Below are 19,332 nucleotides of genomic sequence, written 5' to 3'. Positions count from 1 at the left end.
GTGAATATTTCAAGCCGAGTCCCGCCTCTCTATGTCCACTGCTATGCCCACCTTCTTTCTTCCTTCCAGCTACCAATTGTTCCCTCAACCACCCAGTCTCTCACCCTTTTTCTCTCCTCTATACCATCTGACCGGAAATCTGATGAATTTAATACTCCATCGCTTGATGGTGCCGCTTACCTAAAAAAAATCCCAACAGCCAACACACAGAGATGCCAACAAACGATGTAGCTTGAAAGTCTGTTTTTCTGCAGGGCAAGCGACACCATTGTACTATTGAGTATCAGTATGCATTAGGCTTCAGCTACTCTCTCTCACCACACATGGGTGTTTCCCACCATTTTACCTTCTCGTATTCTCTAGTATCACTGCAATGCACCTAACACTATAGCATGTAATAGACTTGTTTCAAGTGGTGTGATGCGGTACTGTTTGTGCTTGCATGTGCAAACTATGTGTAGTATTGTATTAAACCGTTACCTGCTGTCCTGTCTTTCAGGAGACAGCCTCGACACACCCCTGCTGCAAAGCCACACTAACGTCTCCACCAGAACTCCATCACCCGTCTATAGTCACTCCAACCGACTGCCCAGAGAGGCCAAGAAGTTGCCTGATGTGGAATCCAGCTGCAGGCTCCTCTCTGCCCCACTGGGGAGCCCTTGTCTGGTTAGTCAGGGGGCCAAAGCCCATATCGCAAATGAAGATAACACTTCTGAGTAAGAGAAGACAATGTGTCCTCTGTATTAATATTTAACCACATTACACGTGTTCTAGTCATGTCATCGTCTGAGAAATTTATTTTTGGGTCATTTTATCATTGTATGCATTAAGCTGATAAAATCAGACTTTTTTTTCACAAATTTGCTGCTGTAATTTGGAGCAAATGTCCAATATTGTCATTATCTATTTGTTGATAAAAATCACCTAATGCAAATGGATGGACCATGTAGCTATTCTCCTGGCATTCACATTGGCACGGAGGTGACTTGTACATGTCGACCTTTTATACAACAGACAGACAATGGAACATTCTGTCACAGACAGAACCAAAGATCTACCAGGGCTTCCTATATGATGATTCTGTAGCCAAGGAGACCAAACACAGCTATGAGGAATGAACCAGAAACTCAATCATTGTATAGTTTGCTTTTTCATAAATTAAAACCAATGTTGTTATAGTCCACAGGCTTTAAAAGTATAGGGACTGCCAGGGTGCAACAGGAGATCAATTTAGTTTTTTAACTAAAATAAATGTATAAGAAATATAAAAAAAATCTGATCTAAAAGCTCTCAATGTGATGCATTGAGAGCTCACTTTTTTTTGGGCGATATAGCCATACTCAGAGGCTATGCGTGTTTGTGGTCCTTGGCATGTAAAAGTGTGGGAACCCTTGCAATAGTCGGCAATATACTGCAAAACTGTCAAATCTAAATATTCAAAAATATCATCTTTGTATGCACCACTGGGTAACTCGAATTCTCACCACAAGATGGCGAAATGGTACATTAAGTCAGGGTTTTTAAGTACAGTATCACTCAATGCCTTTGTTGCAGACCAGAGTGGTGTCTCAACACTCCTAGAAACAAATGATGATAAATGCCTCTATAAGTTTCATTCACACTGAATATTCATATATTCAAAGTCTTGTCTTGGGCCTGCTATGATCCCTTTTGCTGTGATGCATGTTTTTCATTGTGTAAGTTAAAGTAACAAAAAGTTTAAATCTAAAAGAGTAGGCCTATTTCTGAACACAGCGAAAGCAGTTGCCCTCAAATTTTATATAGATAAAGTACTCTCTTTTTTCCCCACTGTTGTGGCATCATTCTTCAATCTCTGCCTCCTGTTCAGTCCTTTATAGCAGGGCTTTTTAACAGATTGTGAACCAAGGACCATCACCGTGACTTAGAGTCAACCTGGGGACCACTGTTATGTTGGTTGGGTGGGTAGGGAAATGGGCTATTGCTTTTGTAACACTTATGCATCCCGCGTGTGTATACATCACACTGTTACGTAAACCAATGGTCCATTGACTGCTAATACTTTCCTAATAATGACTCAACCAGACAATCCAGTGCACTTCCCCCTCTTGAGAGTCTAGCTCGCTTTTTCTACAACGTTTTGGTCAAAAGAAGACCAAAACGTTGTAAAATAGGGAACCAGACTTCAGCCATACAGCATTGAATCTCAAAATTCTGTATTATAGTCGAGTGGCACTAGCTCTTCCAATGCCAGACTTTGTGTCCCCCGTGACGTCATGTGGCAGCAAAGTCTATGGACTTTTTACTACGATCATGATGTAGTGGGTGCCCCCCACTTCACACTAGTGTGATTTTGGAGCCCAGCGTTGTTTGTGTGTGCCAAATTTGAAATGATTTGATTGGCTGAGCAGTGAGCATGGAATGTGATGTATGACGTTGTATGATAAGAGCGCCCCTCACTTTTCGTGTCACAGTGCTTTTATGAGTGCCGTTAGTGCCCACTATGGCATTCATTACTCTCTTCTTGAAGCAATATTTAGCCTTTGTTAACAAAATGATGATACTCAAATCACTTCATGTTTAGGCACAGTACATTCTATTTGTGATTAACCACATTTTGTTCATGATCCAACTTACACCGGGGACATTATTAAGTCAAAACCATGTTTATTGCAAAAACCCCATTAAAACTAAGATCCAGGTGGCACAGGGGTAAAGCTAGTTGGAACGATTTAATCAATTGCGATGAACTGAGAGAAAGCATGTTATTTTTCTATTGCTATTTTAAGCAGTTGACAAATGAATGTGTATGAGAGACATGGTTGTCCACACTCTCCCACATGACCAACTGTAGGGGTCTGCAATACACGTGAGGCAGGGAAATATAGAGGGGGCACATGATAATAGCAATAGCGCTAGACGCACTGGAAGTCAAACTGGAGCCTGAAGTTCAATGGAATGCATTGAAGTCAATGAGAGCCGGCTGGACCAGTTTAAGAATAAACACAGTTTTTAATGATTGGGACCTTTGTCAGATAATCGCTCCAGGAAAATAAGAATAAGATGTCACGTGTTCTGGTCTCGTTTCTCGTTGTGCACACCAAATAATCCAACTTTGTATCTTAAGAGCACAGAGCAAAACTGACTAATCTGCCAGAACGAGTGCAGCCCAGTGAACGATAAACGTAATCTGTGCTCTTTAGATACCTCAGCACAATTATATAGTGTACACATGGAATAAGAAGAGACCAGGAAACAAAGTGCAATCAAACTGTGATGTCTTATTTCTCAACTGATTATATAACAAAGGCAACAAATGGGGAGAGAAAAAGGGACTCATTAAGAGCAAAGACAAAAACTAAACAGAAAGTTAAAATCATATCTTCAGTATTTTAGCCACACATTTTTGAAACACAATTATAGCCCTTGTTGGCAATTATAGCCCAGTGTTGGCTGACAAACCTTCTCACAAAGAAAAGGTTACATAAGCAGCACAACACATTTAGGGCAATGCCACAAACAGTAGCAGCTTGAGCTGTAAAACAAGACTGGTTAAAATAACGGTGTGGATCCTGACCTTCGTGTGGCCAGTCAACTGTGACGCATCGATGACGTATGGCCTATACTAAGTTGTGCAAGGTTTCAGCCCAGTTCCGGTGCCGTTCACTTTATTGTAGATGGCTTGGCTGACTCGCTAAGAGTCTAGCTAGCCGATGACATCATCTGTGCCCAAATTTGGGCAGCCCATAAAGGTAAACATTAAATATTTCAATATAGAAGGTGAATAAAAAAGTGTCATTTTACATTATAAATTCAGCTAATCCCATTTACACCTATTTAGAAAATAGCAGATCTGCAAGATCATGATGTTTTGTGAGCAATTTCTGAATAGCCAAAGTATAAAATTGGGCTCACTCAAGTCATTAAATGTCTGTATGGTTATCCATCAGTTCAGAAAGTGTCTGAGGTCCTCCCGGATTTCAGCCTCGTCCCATGGCCCCTGGATGTTGTCCTTGTGTCTCTGCAGCCTGACTAGCAGCAGGGGGCAGAGCAGGGTCACACTCCCGAGGGCCAGGGCCAGGAGCACCGCTCCCCCAAGCCACTTGAACCCCAGACCCCCCACCCCTCCGAGACACACTGCCACACACACCCAGGCAAACTGGCCCGGGGCGTGCTCCTTGATCCTGTGCAGGAGGCAGGGCCACAGGGCGAACACCACCAGCGCACAGCTGAGCATGGCGAAGGTGTGCAGAGCCCCGGGCAACCTCGACGCCAGACACACAGAGGAGAACAGAGCCGCGTTCAGGGACAGGCTGCCCGGGGGCGAGGGCTGCGCGTAAGGAAACGACACCAGGTGAGCGAGGAGCATCACGGCCGACATGGCATACACAGTGTCGGTGCTCACGGACTCCGTCAGCGTCTTGAGCACCGGCGAGAAACCGAAGGTGAAGGAGAGGAAGATGGCGGCGCTCCTCAGCAGGTCAGCCAGGGGTGTGCGGGGTTCACCGCCCGAGTCCTCCCGCGGCCCCAGGGCTTGGTACAGCCCGTAGCCCAGCAGGGCACAGAGCAGGCTGGTCCACAGCAGAGCCCCTGGGGACAGCAGACCCTGCTCCATGTAGAGCCAGAGGGTGAGGAAGATGGCCACGCAGGAGATCTGCTGTCCGACCAGCACTGCCTCCCGGACCACCGCCCAGTAGCGATACTGCCGGATGCCCACGTTCCTCCGTAGCTCCTCCAGGAAGCGCTGGTCCACATAGTTGTCTGGGAACGGCTGGCGCTCCCACAGAACCTTCCGCCATGGGACGTCTGGACCCGGGGTACTGTCCGCTCCCATCACACTGACCACAGACACATTCAGCTTTTAGTATATAAATAGTGTACTTATAACAGCACTGCAACCTTATACTATGACATCAGTGATCTCCATATTTGGTCATAGGCCTACCGAGAGAAACAACTTTATTAGCCTTGACAATAGTTTTGAAACCTGACTTGACGCTAGCATGCAAGACTATTTTATAAAATACATGATCCAAGGCTAGTTAGCCTTATAAAATAGTCTTGATCCAATCATCATGGGCTAGCTAATAGTCTGAGCTTTCGTGTCATTTGTCATTTCGACATCAAGAAGAGAAACACTTACACAACCCAAAACACTTAATATAAAAACAGAAGTTCTAAAATAAGGACACGTTTGTGAAGACACAGAAGTGACAGGACTAAACGGACACGTACCGATACAAGTACAACGTTGACATTTGACACTGACAGCTCCGTGTCTGTCAGTTCCATTCAACAGAGAGATCAGTGCTACAGACTACCGGGGCCGGCTAATGCTAAAAGTAAAATCACTTACATTATGCTATTCACGACAAAATAACTATATATAAAACGTTTACTATAGGTAACAGTAACACCCAAATGCATTTTATTTACCTGAGTAAATCGGGTCGTTACCACAAGCGCATCCTCGATCCAAGTGTTGATACCGGAAACGAGGCGTGAGAATGATCCAGCCAGTAGATCCAGCCATGAATGTGACAGCAGCGCCCCCTGTTGATCAATTCTTCGATAACACTTATCCATTACATTATGCCAGATGATTAATGAACTTGGAGTGCGGATGTATAAAAGTTTGCTAGTAGTAGGCAGTGGCGCAGCCATGTATTTGTTGTGAACAATGAATTCCTCCTCCTCTGCTGACATCCTTGGACAGACACTGACAGGTCTGTCTAACAGCAGCTATGCTTGTCAAAAGGTGTGAGCTGTTTTCTTCATTTTGAGGTATTGTACTTTTACTCCACTACAATTATATGAAAACTTTAGTTACTAGTTACTTTGTAGATTTTCATTATTATTCCACTTCAGCCCTATATATATATCGGCCATTTGAAAATAGCAAATCTACAAGCTCAAAATGTGCCACGATGCGACACATTCTGAGCTTGTAAATCAACAAACATTTTGAACTTGGGAAATGGGACAATGAGTAGGCTACTTAAGTATATTTTGATTACGACACTGACACGTTTGTACTTCATTTACTCAAGTACATTTTGAATATGGGACTTCTACTTGTAACAGAGTGTAGTATATCTACATTGCAGTATTGATAATTGTACTCAATGTTTTACTTATCATGAGCTTATTGGTGACTTGAGTTGCAGATTGCTACAATGGCAGGACAGAGCAGTACCATGGCACGCTGAACAAAACAACAAAAGGATGTCACTTCTCAGGTAGGAACATAACAGGACGGACACAAACATCAAACAATGTATATAACCGTTTAATTTTCTCACATTTCAAAGTAGACAGCATAACTTAAGATAATTTATAGAATATATTAACAGAGTTTATTCTCATTACTGATCCATTGAGTTAGAAAGACACGTCATTATGATTATTATTAGTTATATTTCCAATCTCAATATACAACATGGCTTTTGATTGATTTGAACATTCCAATAAACTAAAAGTTTAAATCCCCACAGGATTTTTTATTTATGTAATTATAAAAAGAATTACAGGGTAACTGTAAAGCACTTTAAGGGAACATAAATCATTATTAACCCATCAAGTATAAGACATACATAATCTCAACATACAGTACCTTGAATTTAACACCATTTAAAATTGTAACAAATGTATAGGTGGTAATTAATGGGCTATTTTTAACGGGTAAAAAAAAAGAATGGTGACCCCTCCTCCCCGCCACATCTTTGTGGTGGCTGTGTCTGTTACTGCAAGGACTCAATAGCCAGTGCAACATAATTATGATATACTTCAAAACTGTAAAATCTAAATACAATACATATTTGTTCAAACAGCATTTTGCGCTCTATGAAGGAAATGGCTTGTCTAATGAAGGCCTTAGCACTTTTCATTTCGCAGTACAGGGGGCAACTCAAAATCTCATCAGAAGATGGTGACATGGTGCTTCAAGTCTGGGTTTTTAAATACGTTTGTCGAATACAATAAAAAATAAAACAAATCACAACTTCAGAGCGGTGTCTTAATACTGTATCAGAAACTATTACGAGTAATATACCTCCAAAACATAAATCTTTAAATGATGTCAGCACACACAGGTTGCAGAATTATCTGTTAGGTTCCCATACACAGCATGCTGCCATGAGGCTGGACTACAGGGAGAGACTGACAGATAGATCTGGATCTTGCGTTGCAGGCAAAAATACAAAAAAACAAAAGAAAAGACAAAAACCCATGCTACAGGAGGTGCAACTGTATATAACGGATAAATCAAAACAACAAATTCATTTTGTTCTAAAAGCCAAGGTCCTGTGCCTGTTGGCATCGACTACTTATAATCTATACTCATAGATTTACTGTCATTACTAGAGACAGGCAGGCAGGCACAAAATCTCCACGGGCAAGGTGGCTGTAACCAGACACCCCTTTTCAGCAGCTGGGGGCTGGGCAGTCGAGAGTGGGGATGTGGAGTGTAAGCTGGTTGCCATTTGAGCCAACACAAGCTCATGAATCATGGCAGAGGAGAGTAGGGCAGTATTTGCCGAGATCTGGAGATACCACATTTTCCTTTCCCCTATCCCAGCTTTAACGGCATGGTCCCTTATCTGAAGACCTGCCGTGTCTGCATGTGCACAGTAAAATCCATTTGTCTCAGAGAAGAGAGTACACTCTCAGAGTTGCAAATGGATGAATTAACACTGAAGATTTTACTGTGTGTGACTGTGCCATCTAGAATAAAAATGTGTTTTCTTGGCAATTTGACTCATTTGAAGGTCACACAGAATCACTAAAGGCTGGAAGCTATATTCAAACCTAAGGCATCTCAATAACACATGATGGTAAATGTCATAGTAACACTACTAGCAACAGACAGAAGAGTCAATCCTCCTCCCACACTATGACTGGAAGACTAATGCTGCAAAGACATACCATCTAGCTTATGTTTAGGCATGGGTTGGTTGATTTACTTTAGGTAAAGGGGTATTTCACAGATTTGGAACCTAAATCCTATTGTTCTTATGTGAGGAGATCATAAAGTGTGGGACAAATGCCTTAGAATACATTTTTACCACACTATATACTTATACTCACATCAGAACAACGGGATTTAGGTAAAAATAATCTGTGAAATTTCCCTTTAAGGCTAGGCACTGTAACGTTAAGGTTATATAGGTTTGGTGTGGTTACAAATAGGGTAATTGATTGGCAGTCATTCCTAAATCTGTTTTTAAACATGTATAATGTTGTAACTGCGTTCTTAGTAATAACTAGAAGTTGTATGTAAACTAGTGTTGCATAACTCATACGTAGTGATTGTCATCATAGCTAAAGCTTGAATCACCTCAGCAGAACCTCAGTGGCAAACCGTCTTCTATACAGCAGCATCATGAGCAGCACTGAAACATCAACATCCTCACAAATCTAATGAAAATGTACAGCTCAACCTTTTTCACAAACGAGAAAGGTCTCAGGAATAACTAGTAAGACTGGCACAACCTGTTTTTAATAAAGGACCACTTAATAAAGGACCTTATCTTCATATAATTGGTCCACACTAATGTTCATGATAAATAACAATACCACAATTTTTACTACCCAGTCTGTATCTTATAGGAGACCAGTGACATCATCGTTAGACAGATTTTATTTTCTTAAAAAAATATTTAGATTTTTATTATTGTGAGAATGATAGCTTCCATTATCACATTGCAACTTTTCAGGAATAGAAAGCCTGCAGTTTCTCCCACCGATGAGGTCACTGGTGGACAGGTTTCTGAACTGCCCACAGCCCTCCTATGAGAGACAGACCGAGTAGAACACATTTGTGGCATTTTATCATGAACATTAGTGAGGACCAATTATATGAAGGTAGGTTGAAAAGTGGTGAAGTGGTCCTTTAGGTGTGGTGCGACATCTTACTTAATGCATACTTACGTGATGATGACTAGATTTAGTAAGGACTTGCAGAAACATGGTGCAGCCGTCCCCTGGGGAGGCTGTTCTGATGGGACTTCCATTCCGTTCTTTCTATGGTTGGCCATCTAATGACAACTGTTAGTTCCTGTTCCAGGGCAGAGTCTCCCAATGTCCCTTTAACACCAGTGAATCAACAGACCAGAGAAAGAAGGGATGCCTTGGACCTTAAAAATGTCTGTCGTTCGATTCATTTCCTGTACCTTTAGTTAAAAAGTTAGAAAATGAGCATCTACATTTTCATTGTGCATTTGTTGTGTGTACGTGTTCACATTATGGTCCTGTGTCAAAAAGTCACAAGCCAAGACTCCCCCAGGTCAGTAAAAAGAACCCACCCTCCCACCCTCCAAGATTTGTAGGCTAGTGCGTTAGTTTTGATTTTCTGTCTCTTCCCCATACGGGTGGTGCGGGTTACGTGCGTGTTTTACTTTTGTCTTCAAACAGCGAGCGGAGCAGGTAGACCTGAACGGCAGACACCAGCAACATGACAACCAGGTTGGTGATGGACCACCAGTTCACCCGGTCAAAGTTACTCTCCTGGATGTTCCGGTCGCGAGCCTCGAAAGCCCGCAGCACCGTTTGGATCTGCAGACTCTTCCCCAGCCGGGACTTCACGCTGTTCATGGTATCCTGCAAACGGAGGAGACATGGGAGGTAACATTTTGATTTGAATACACAGCTAACGCCTGGCCGCCTACATTAAGCAAAACTAACCAGCAATAAAAGATCATTCAAAGCTGTAGCAGATGAAAACTACTAAAGTCTCCCTAAGGGCAGATCTGATGCCTGATTTGTGCTTAAGTTGTGTGACACATGATGCACAACAACGTATAAATCAGGCGTGAAATTACAAACAAAGCTTCTGAAATGAATCAGGCGTGTGTGGTATTCTTTCTTTGATTAGAAGACAACATCATCCTCTGCTGGAAAATGTCCTTGTTTGTTTTAGTACAGGAGAGAGTGTTGCACCATGAGATATAGGCACTGGTGTGCTGTGCTGATCTGTGGTATATGGCACTGTGCCTACAATATCAGAACACCAGTGCCAATAGCATGACCTCAAGTGTATTATTCGTACTGTAGCTACTAGCTATATCGGCTTTGTTATTGATGTTTATCATTAGAACATGAAGAAATCAAAAACAATTTTGTTTGCCAGGAGGAGGGCACAGCCAATATGAGGTAGGCAGGCCAAGATACCGCAGCTGCATGTTATGCGCATCATTTGCAAATTGATTCCAGTAGCTAGGAATTTTGTTAGCCGTGTTGTTGGTAGCTCCTTGATAGTTGATAGAAACCCGATTGTCTCTGTAGAGACTGACAGTCCAACGGATGCAATTAAAAGCAGCAACAGGGACGGACCTCTGGTTCTTCCCCAGTGCGGGTGGTGAGCGGGGCTGGTGTGATTGCTGCCGGTCAGCCGGTGTAAGTATTAATTGTGTTGTGTTGTGTGTTGTCATGCTTGATGTATTGTGTTGTCTATGTACTGTATTAATTGTGTTGTGTTGTGTGTTGTCATGCTTGATGTATTGTTTTGTCTGTGTACTGTATTCATTGTGTTGTCTATGTACTGTATTCATTGTGTTGTGTGTTGTCATGCTTGATGTATTGTTTTTATTGTGTTGTCCATGTACTGTATTCATTGTGTTGTGCCCGAGGACCCCCTCTAAAACGAGATGAAGCATCTCAAGGGGCTATCCAAGGGGCTTCTTCTGACCCCTCTGTGAATGTAGTCAACTTGGTCAGGTAGCAGCGCTGGAAAAACTCACGTTCAGACTACTTAACAAAGTAGACAACTATCTGTTAAAATGGGATAAGTGGGAGGCGCACACTGGAGGCACTGTCTAATTGTGAACTGAGCAGACTATTATATGAACAACTGTACTTGAATTTGCCTGAATAACCAGAATAACCATCGCCTTATTATTTTCATAATTTATTTATTTTTTGGTTTGTTCCTTCCGATTTTCTTTTTTTCTGCTTTAAGTATTTGTCTCTATTGCAAACGGTTTTTCTGTACCCTGTTTATTGAAAAACAACAACAAATATTAATCATAAAAAACAAAAACGACTTTGTTAATAACAACTTGGTCATTGACATGAAAAAGTTTGCGCACCATTGATATAGCAACATACGTTTTTCAGAAAACTGGACAGTGACCCTGACTCACTTACTCGCCGTTCCCTACTAGGTCTGCCGTCATGTACTTCCTGCTTACAGTTCAGTTACTGGACTATCACTATGTGACATCTGACACAAATACGGTCTGTTTGTAGGGGTGGAGTGAATGAGGGCACTATGGTTCTCTCAAATGGGTAAGAGTTCATGACATTGTCTATTTTTACAACATTCTCCTTTGGCCGCAATATGTGACCTAACAATTCCCCTGTAACTTGTGATAATACAGTCAGAAGACTGTTTTGAATAAAGATAGAATACCAGATGCCACTACCTGTTTTTTTACTTAATTGTGCATCAGTGCGTGTTGCACAACCAAGTACGTGTAAAACTCCCTTTAGTAAATCTGTGTCCTCCTGAAATTGTGAGCACTTCTGATTTAGAAGGCATTTGTAGAATCTGCCTTAAATAAGTTAGGCTGCTCACCATGATGTCCTCCAGCTTCATGTCCAGCATGTCCGTCCCATGGACATATTCCTTCCACTCCTCGGGGTCCTCTCCCTCTGCTTCCATGTTGTCCAGGATCAGCTCAAAGAAGATGATCTTCTCTGAGACCGTGCTGAACGTGTTGTCGAAGCAGAACATGTAGTCCCCATCCTCTGTCTCGACTCTGTAGGTAAGGGTGGCTGAGTGAGTGTGACACACGTCTGATTGTGTGTGTGTGTGTGTGTGTGTGTGTGTGTGTGTGTGTGTGTGTGTGTGTGAGAGTCTCTCGGATTATGTGTGTGACTTACGTGTGTACTCCGTCTGATTTGCGGTAGTCGTTGTACAGCACATGCCCAGAGGGAGATGAAATCAAGAAATCGACATCAAGCCCTGCACCATCTAAAACCTGCGAACATAATGTGCACATGCATGTACACACACACACACACACACACACACACACACACACACACACACACACACACACACACACACACACACACACACACACACACACACACACACACACACACACACACACAATAATCATTTCTAGTTGGGTTAGCATTCTTCACTGTTGTGTTCAAGCTAAGAAGAAGTGAATTGATTCAATAGCCGATTTCAAACCATTGTACAGCAGACAGTGGGCCTAATAGGCTATGGAGGAGACAGACAGTGAGCCAGATAAAGGCTTTCTCCCTGAAGTATCCCCCTGGGCATCTTGATTTTGTCCATCCTCATATACTGTAGTCCCAACAATGAGATTTGGGGACAAAATGTGCTTAGAATGCACCAGTAGTAGTCATGATTGCATAAATTAAGCACATGAGAAGCGTTGCTGCGTTGGCATTCATAGGTATTTTCATACATTTGTATATCACAAATCAATCATGATATGAAAGTTACACCCGGACAGGCAAAACTGGTTTCAATGAAGACTGGAGGATAATATAACCTGTTTCTAAGCCCATGGATAAATATGCACAAATTAATCAATAATAAGAATATAAAGGCACTGGGGGGAAAATGTGTTATTTAATTTGAACTATTTCTCAAAGTCAGTTTAATAATTCCACTGGGCCAGGTTGAGACTGAGTATGACGTCAAAGTTATGTGTTGTAGCCTTATTGTAATCATGTATTTTTTTGCTTTCTTGTATCTTCTTATCATAGATACAAAGCAAAAATCTGATTCTATAAAATACATCTATGATTGTCTCGATCCAAGCATGAAGTGTTGTTTGACTCTCTGAACTGTCAGAGCTGACAGACATAGTAGCTGTTGTGTTGTCAAACTTGTCATAGACTGTACACTACATTCTCATACTGTAGTAATAACAAGGTTGTTATTCACTTACCTGATACTCTATCTCCAGGGACGCATCTTTCTTCATGGTCTGGTAGAAGCACTCTTTTCGACCGGCGGGTAGAGTGAAAGTGAAGTCGCTGTCCAGAGACTGTGAGAAGGCGGCCAAGACCACGGAGCTCTCCGGGGGGAGAGCTACGATGAACACGGACAGTAAACTTAGAAACACCCTGACCACCTGCATGGTGTAAAGTCAAACTAACACGGCTGGATCTCTAGCTATGGAGAGAGAGGAGAGTTTAAAACAGACCAAAAGGGGTTTTGATGATCGATAATACCCTCGTCTTCTGTTGTATGTGAAAATATGCGTTATATGTGTTCGTCAAAACTTCACTTCTGTTGGACAGCTCACGAGCTCACCCCATTCGGAAAACACTGCTGTAGAAAGACCCCGCCCGTTTAGAACTTAATAATTTGCATAAAATAATTCTTTTAAAAAAATTAAAAAAATCATTTAAAAATGGCAGAATTAGCGCCATGTTTTATTGGGGTAATTTTAAGCCTATTTTGTAAGAAATAATTGAAAATATTTCTGTTTAGGCGATTTTACAGGCGCCTGTTTGAATTGAACTCTGGGAAATGGAGTTGTACGTGTTGTCTCATGTGCATAGATAAATAAAATAATACCTTTTTTACATCTATAGAAAGGGGGTTCAAGAATTAAGAATAAACTCTAATGTTAACTTATAGAAACATTTTCAACATTGTAAAAAACTATTGGACAAAATGATCAATATAAATATCATGGTATTGTATAATTAATATTTCAAAGAAACATCAATGGTGGGGTGTTATAATAACCTTACGATATGACAGATTGTTCGACCAATATAACTGTAAAGGTAAGGTAATATGACAGTCAGTCATACATTTAAAACATGACAATTCTGTCAATCATTATAGAACTATAATGTTTTATACATGACACTGACAGTCATACATATTTTAATACACAAATAAAAAAGATCTGTGAAGCATCTGATACAACTGCAGGCTTTTAGGGTTTAGGCAGCCGTGTTTTGCTCAGGTGAAAGCCTTTAAATATTATGAATGATCACAATCCGAGGTGGGATTTCAATGTCAAAGCAAAAAGTACACAATGTTCTTCCAGTCCACTGATCCCTGCCAGCTAGCTGCTCAGCTGATCAAATCATTTGATATTTATCATCACAGGAAAGAAACGTGTCAGTATCACTACATTTGGACATTTATTACGATCAGTGACTCAGTCAGTTGAGCAACATTTAGTCATTATTGCAGTAGTTCAACGATTTTCTCTGGCTATCAGTAAAATAGATGACGCGTCCTGCCAGCATTCAGCTTCCAGCTCAGCTCGGAAATAATAAGAGGTAAACAGGGCGGTGCTTTGTCCAAAAACGTCACGGATCCTGCATCCACGGATCCACTGATAGACATGGAAACCGATTTGCTTTGCAAAGTTACGGATGCGGTCTACAGCGGATACGAGACATGTGGATCTATTTGTGTGGTTTTGACCACCGGATACAGTAGGCGGACTAGAGACCGGATCTGAGCCTCGAGCGCCGAAACTGAACCATGGTTTCCATAGGCGCTGCAATGTATGGAAAACGTCGGTGACGCGCTGTTACCTCATTGGTCGGTCCGTCTCCAGGCTCGATCCTATTGGTCGCGGCGCGGAGCGGTGCTAATGCTAGCCAAAAAGTGTGCTGTCCATCTACACAGCAGAGAGAAGCGGCCGAGCAGTAAGACAAGAGGCAGCGAGGTTTTCCGCACAATGAAAATTAAAACACCTCCACTTCTTCCAAGTGGCATAACCTCGCTGTTTGTTACTATTTATTTTTAGTTAGCTCAGGCCCTTCGCTCATAACAGTCTTTGTTGGCAGTTTGTTTGTAAAAGCCAACGAGAGAGTAGAAACATCCCCACCGAGAGCGAGGATGTTGGTCCCCGCGGGAAGATAATGAAGAGGTTGCGCGTTTTGTTGGTGTGCCTCATTGTAGCTCTCCTGTGCTGGTAAGCTAAAAATTCCCCTTTTTTTTTTAAAATCTCCGAACCCTTCATAATCACTTCATTTATGACAAAAAGGAGACATTTGAAATGACTCGTCAACAGCAGTTTTGTCACTGTTTTTGTGTCATGTCGTTTTGCCTTGTTCCATCTTTTGACACATCGATGCATGTCATTTAAACGAGCATCGCATCACCAGCTATCCAGCCTGTCACATTGTGGAGTGGTTTGGCCTTGCTTAAAACCCAGTGTTGTGTGATTGCGTTAACTTGTTACTAACTAGCCAGCTGTTTTCAACATTGCTGGCTTTAAACCAAAGAACAGTACATGTACCTGTAGGTATTGAATGGCTGACAGCCTGACACGGACTCTTATCCATATATTTTGTAACGTAACGGTTGACTGCTATTGAAGTATCCATGCTACAACTAGTAACTCATTAACTATTGTATATTTTCACTGGCAGCCTCTGTAATCTCAAAATTCGGTGATTTGAATGTGTGTTGAATGTTGGCGAGCATGCTGACAAGTATTGGATGGATGGAAACATGAACCTAACCTTCACTTAGAAGTTAAATTATTTTACAGGAATGGGCAATACGTTAAATGGAATATGGAAACATATTTTTGAATGGAATCAAATACTTCAATGTATTGTAATCTAATATGCATATACGTTTCATGAAATGGCCAGTTTATTGCATGTTCTCCACTAGATGTTCATATGAGGTGACAGCTGTCAGTGGTCGTGGATTTGTTAAGTCTATAAGACGAGCACTAACATTACACAACAATACATGGGGTTAGCACTAGTAAGGACTCGAGAATAAAAAAGGACATGTGATGAGTGATCTGGCGGAGTGATTAAGTTACAGGGACGAGCTACCTCTCCAGGTTGAAGCTATTAGCAAATCAAGTTTATTTAGATTCATTTCTGTGTATAATTAATTTATTCATTATTCAGTGGCAGACATTTAGTTTCCCTTCATTTAAACAATAGAGACTTTGACAGCTTTATTCTTTTGCCAATATTCATATCATGTATTGTAGATCACGACATGGATTAGGTTAGTGTTCTGTAATGTCTTCATCAATAAGTAAAACTGGCAAGGGCAGAATCTGATGTTGAACTCACTGTTAAGGTGTTGGTCTTGGAATGTTATGTTATACCAAACTTAAATTGGTTTCAATGGAGGTGATCCAATCCTTTCTCAATGCAATTGAAGCCCTATATACTTAGGGAATAGGGGGCCTGATTGTAGGTAGCCCGATTGTCAGACTCTGAGCCTCCTGCTCTTGAGTGCACTCAGTGGAGTGTGCAGGGTCTATATGGGCTGGAAACCAGGCTAGGGGAATGGCTGATGTACAAGCCCACAACATGTTGCATGCAATTGTGATATCTGGTATTTTTGTGATTTCTGAAAATATTGAGAATTTTGTCTAGAATGAATGACATGACCAAACCAGGTTGAAAGTGGTTAACCGGGTGTCAAACTACATATGTCTCTCTTGACAACTCCTACTTGGAGATGACACTGACTGTATATTTGAGAATTCTAAGATTGGCATATATTTATTTGCCAAGTTATTCAAAAGTAGGCAGACATCTTTTGAGTGGTGCAACCACTCCCTTACGGAGCTATGTGTGTGGCTGGGTGGGTGCCTGTGTATGAGCACGAAAATAGCATGGTTGTTAATGTTTTTCACCTATGTGTGTGGGTGGCTGGGTATGAGCACGAAAATAGCATGGTTGTTTTTCACCACCTCTGCGCAACCTAACGCACACACGCACATATTAACTGTATATATGAAGATTTTGGGTGTGCCAGTACAGTGACAGTACGGTACTGTAGAGACTAGAGAGACCCCCACATGGTAACTCTCATTTCTCTACTGTTTCGGATGTGGGGCGGCTCGCCATAACCGGGCTGGCACCCTGGCTGTGGGTCTGGAACTTCCGGGGACCCCCACACGGAGTTGCACCACTCACTTCACACAGGTGTGATTTTCTCCTTGGACTAGATGACAGAACAGCTTAGCCGCAAATGTATCCTACAGTAACTTAAGGCAATGTGCTACTTGCATGTCAATTAGATGAAAAACCTATACCTTTGTGTAGATATTGCCATGTACAGTTAAATGTGTAGGCACAGGAATTAGCCTAGCTGTTATTGATGTGCATTTACTGTGTGTCAGTACTTCTGTGCTGTATTAGCCACTAAGCATGATCTTTCGTTCCAGACCTTACTCACGATGAGCCAGCGATGCTGATATTGCATTGCAAAAAGGTTGTCCATGTTTATGAGCCACCAAGGCTTATATTTTCTTCTTAAATACTGAACCATCAATGCTGATATTTTGTTGTGAAATGCTTACATGCCAAATGAAAAATCCACCCGTTTGTTTGATTCTGCATCATAACATGAGTATAAGTCATAGTTTCTCAACCAAGCAGGCATTTAAGGGGTTTTAAGTGCTACCACAGTAGTACAGGCCTTCTGGGCCTGGAGATTGTGAACAAGGAAGGGGAACACAGTAAAGACATCAGTAATGGCAGCAAAGCAGGGACAGGGAACTGCTCACTGTCCAGAAAAGTGAGAAAACGTATAGATCTATTATGTATAGAGAAGTTGGATCAACATACTGTAGGTTTGCATTCAGTGAAATAACGAATATCGTATGGGACTAGTTACTACTTACTATAATCAATGCTTTACTGAAATCTTTTTTCGTTGTTGGGCCCTTTCATGGTGAGACCTTCAACATTTACTGTTCACTGCAATGATGAGTAGTAGTACACTATTACCAGACTTATACAGTCTAGAAAACAGTGGTCAGTTGTTTGCTATGCTGGTGGTACACATTTTCACTTTCCCAGCCACAGCCAAACTAAATGGCCAGGCACAAACATGCTTGGACTTCATCACTAATGTAAACTCATTTATAGCGTGCCGTTGACCTTGTCACTCCCCAGTGCGAACTCTCACACCTCCCAGAAGGAACTGATACTGTAGTTGATCAATGCAGCCATTTCCAGTAGTACAGGCTCTGAGAGTTTCTGCATCAGTTTCCAGTGTTGACCGGGGCGGGGAGGCCTATAGAAGGGGGCTGAGGTTGTCGTCATAATTCACCTGGCAACAAGAGAGGCATGTTTAAGTTACCCGGTAACACTTTCCCTGGGCATTTTGCTGATCAACATTGTTGAAGAAAAGGCTAATTATCCTATGTAATAGGGAAAAATCTATTTTGAATGCAAAAACGTTTCAAGCACTACTCTTAAATAGTCAGTAAGAGTGCACAGACAAAGGGGAATCCGTTGCCTTTAAGCCTACATATTTCTCTACATTAATTATGGATATCAGAATCTTTGAGAGGGGAGACAAAATAGTTTTCTGGCCATCCTGTTGTCGAAAATATCAGGATCGGCCTTGAAAAATCCATAATCAGACAACCTATGCTCAGAAATGGCAGCATGGACTTTTGTCCTCTATAGGTTAGACGTGAGGCTCTCTGGTCACTTAGTAACCAGCTAGATCTTTATGTTGCAGGGCACGGCAGTGTATGTACGTGTATGTTTGTGTAGGTAATGTTCCACTGGTCACAGAGCCAATAACAGGAGTCTGACGGTATACATTAGCCCGGGCAGGGCTGTTCACATCAGCACTGCAGCACTGATGGTGTGTGTTCACATTTCGAGTGTATGGACACGTGCACAATTTGTGGGTGCAGCAGTGGCTCGAGAAGTAGAATGGACATCTAGGAACCGGAAGGTTCCCGGTTTGATCCACAGTTCCTCCTGGCTTCTTGTGGAACATGACTTTCAAAGAAGGTTTTGAGAAGAGCAAAAACTTATAGCAAAAGTAGTTTAATGTAGATGGAACGTTTCAGTTGTTCCGATCTTCATCATGTTGCCTGATGAAGGTCTGAGCGACCTCCTACACACCTGTCCATTTCAGTAGGTGTGTGTGCAAAGGGACATTTTCTACAGATTAAAGGTTTTCCATCTGCTGCCACATGCATACATCTTCCAGTCCATTAGATTATAAATTTGTGTCTAGATGCCTGCCAGTGCGTGTCATGGCACTAAGCGCTGCAGTTTTCTCTCTGCAACATACTTCTCTCAGTCCAGAAATTGCTTGCACTGTGAGTTAGCTCTGTCCGGAGTACTTTGTGCGGCTCCTTGTTGGACACTTGATGGTGATTGCCACATTTGGACAGGTGATATACTTGTAGTTAAGAGGCCTGTTATGGCATTCTGTCAGCCACTTGAAGATTGTTAGAGGAATAATTATTATATAATGTAATTGTGATTGTCTGCTTGCAGCAGCCGTTGGCTCAGTTGAGCCTACCGTATCACTCACTCTCTTACTATTAGTTCATAATCAGTCAAGCTTGACAACATAAGAGCATTTCTCTGAGCATATATTTA

General features: G+C 41.8%; 4 protein-coding genes across 7 annotated transcripts in view; 2 read left to right on the top strand and 2 right to left on the bottom strand.

Annotated features, from left to right (window-relative positions):
- Nucleotides 1-1,804, top strand: part of dnm3a (dynamin 3a) — a 46,094-nt gene extending 44,290 nt beyond the window's left edge. For both annotated transcript variants that reach the window (XM_080770977.1, XM_080770976.1), the window contains one exon: nucleotides 500-1,804. In XM_080770977.1, coding sequence (XP_080627103.1) covers nucleotides 500-539 — 40 coding nt within the window. In that variant the 3' untranslated portion in view covers nucleotides 540-1,804. The remainder of the gene's footprint in view (nucleotides 1-499) is intronic.
- A 1,167-nt stretch (nucleotides 1,805-2,971) lies between these two features.
- On the bottom strand, nucleotides 2,972-5,468 carry pigc (phosphatidylinositol glycan anchor biosynthesis, class C). Its single transcript, XM_080770980.1, has 2 exons — nucleotides 5,416-5,468; nucleotides 2,972-4,817 (listed from the first exon to the last, which is right to left on the bottom strand). Exon 2 carries the CDS (start codon nucleotides 4,811-4,813, stop codon nucleotides 3,926-3,928), a length of 888 nt encoding a protein of 295 aa, XP_080627106.1. The 5' UTR covers nucleotides 4,814-4,817; nucleotides 5,416-5,468; the 3' UTR covers nucleotides 2,972-3,925.
- A 784-nt stretch (nucleotides 5,469-6,252) lies between these two features.
- tmed5 (transmembrane p24 trafficking protein 5) lies at nucleotides 6,253-13,269 on the bottom strand. Its single transcript, XM_080769402.1, has 4 exons — nucleotides 12,909-13,269; nucleotides 11,860-11,957; nucleotides 11,552-11,735; nucleotides 6,253-9,576 (listed from the first exon to the last, which is right to left on the bottom strand). Exons 1-4 carry the CDS (start codon nucleotides 13,098-13,100, stop codon nucleotides 9,358-9,360), a joined length of 693 nt encoding a protein of 230 aa, XP_080625528.1. The 5' UTR covers nucleotides 13,101-13,269; the 3' UTR covers nucleotides 6,253-9,357.
- Nucleotides 13,270-14,628: 1,359 nt separating this feature from the next.
- Nucleotides 14,629-19,332, top strand: part of suco (SUN domain containing ossification factor) — a 61,890-nt gene continuing 57,186 nt past the window's right edge. For all 3 annotated transcript variants that reach the window (XM_080769367.1, XM_080769366.1, XM_080769365.1), the window contains exon 1: nucleotides 14,629-14,909. In XM_080769367.1, coding sequence (XP_080625493.1) covers nucleotides 14,857-14,909 — 53 coding nt within the window. In that variant the 5' untranslated portion in view covers nucleotides 14,629-14,856. The remainder of the gene's footprint in view (nucleotides 14,910-19,332) is intronic.

The sequence above is a fragment of the Protomyctophum bolini genome (assembly GCF_963924005.1).
Source record: "Protomyctophum bolini genome assembly, chromosome: 8".
NCBI classification, from domain to species: Eukaryota; Metazoa; Chordata; class Actinopteri; order Myctophiformes; family Myctophidae; genus Protomyctophum; species Protomyctophum bolini.
Note: the sequence above shows the minus strand (reverse complement) of the source record. Positions and strands in the feature narration are given on the sequence as shown.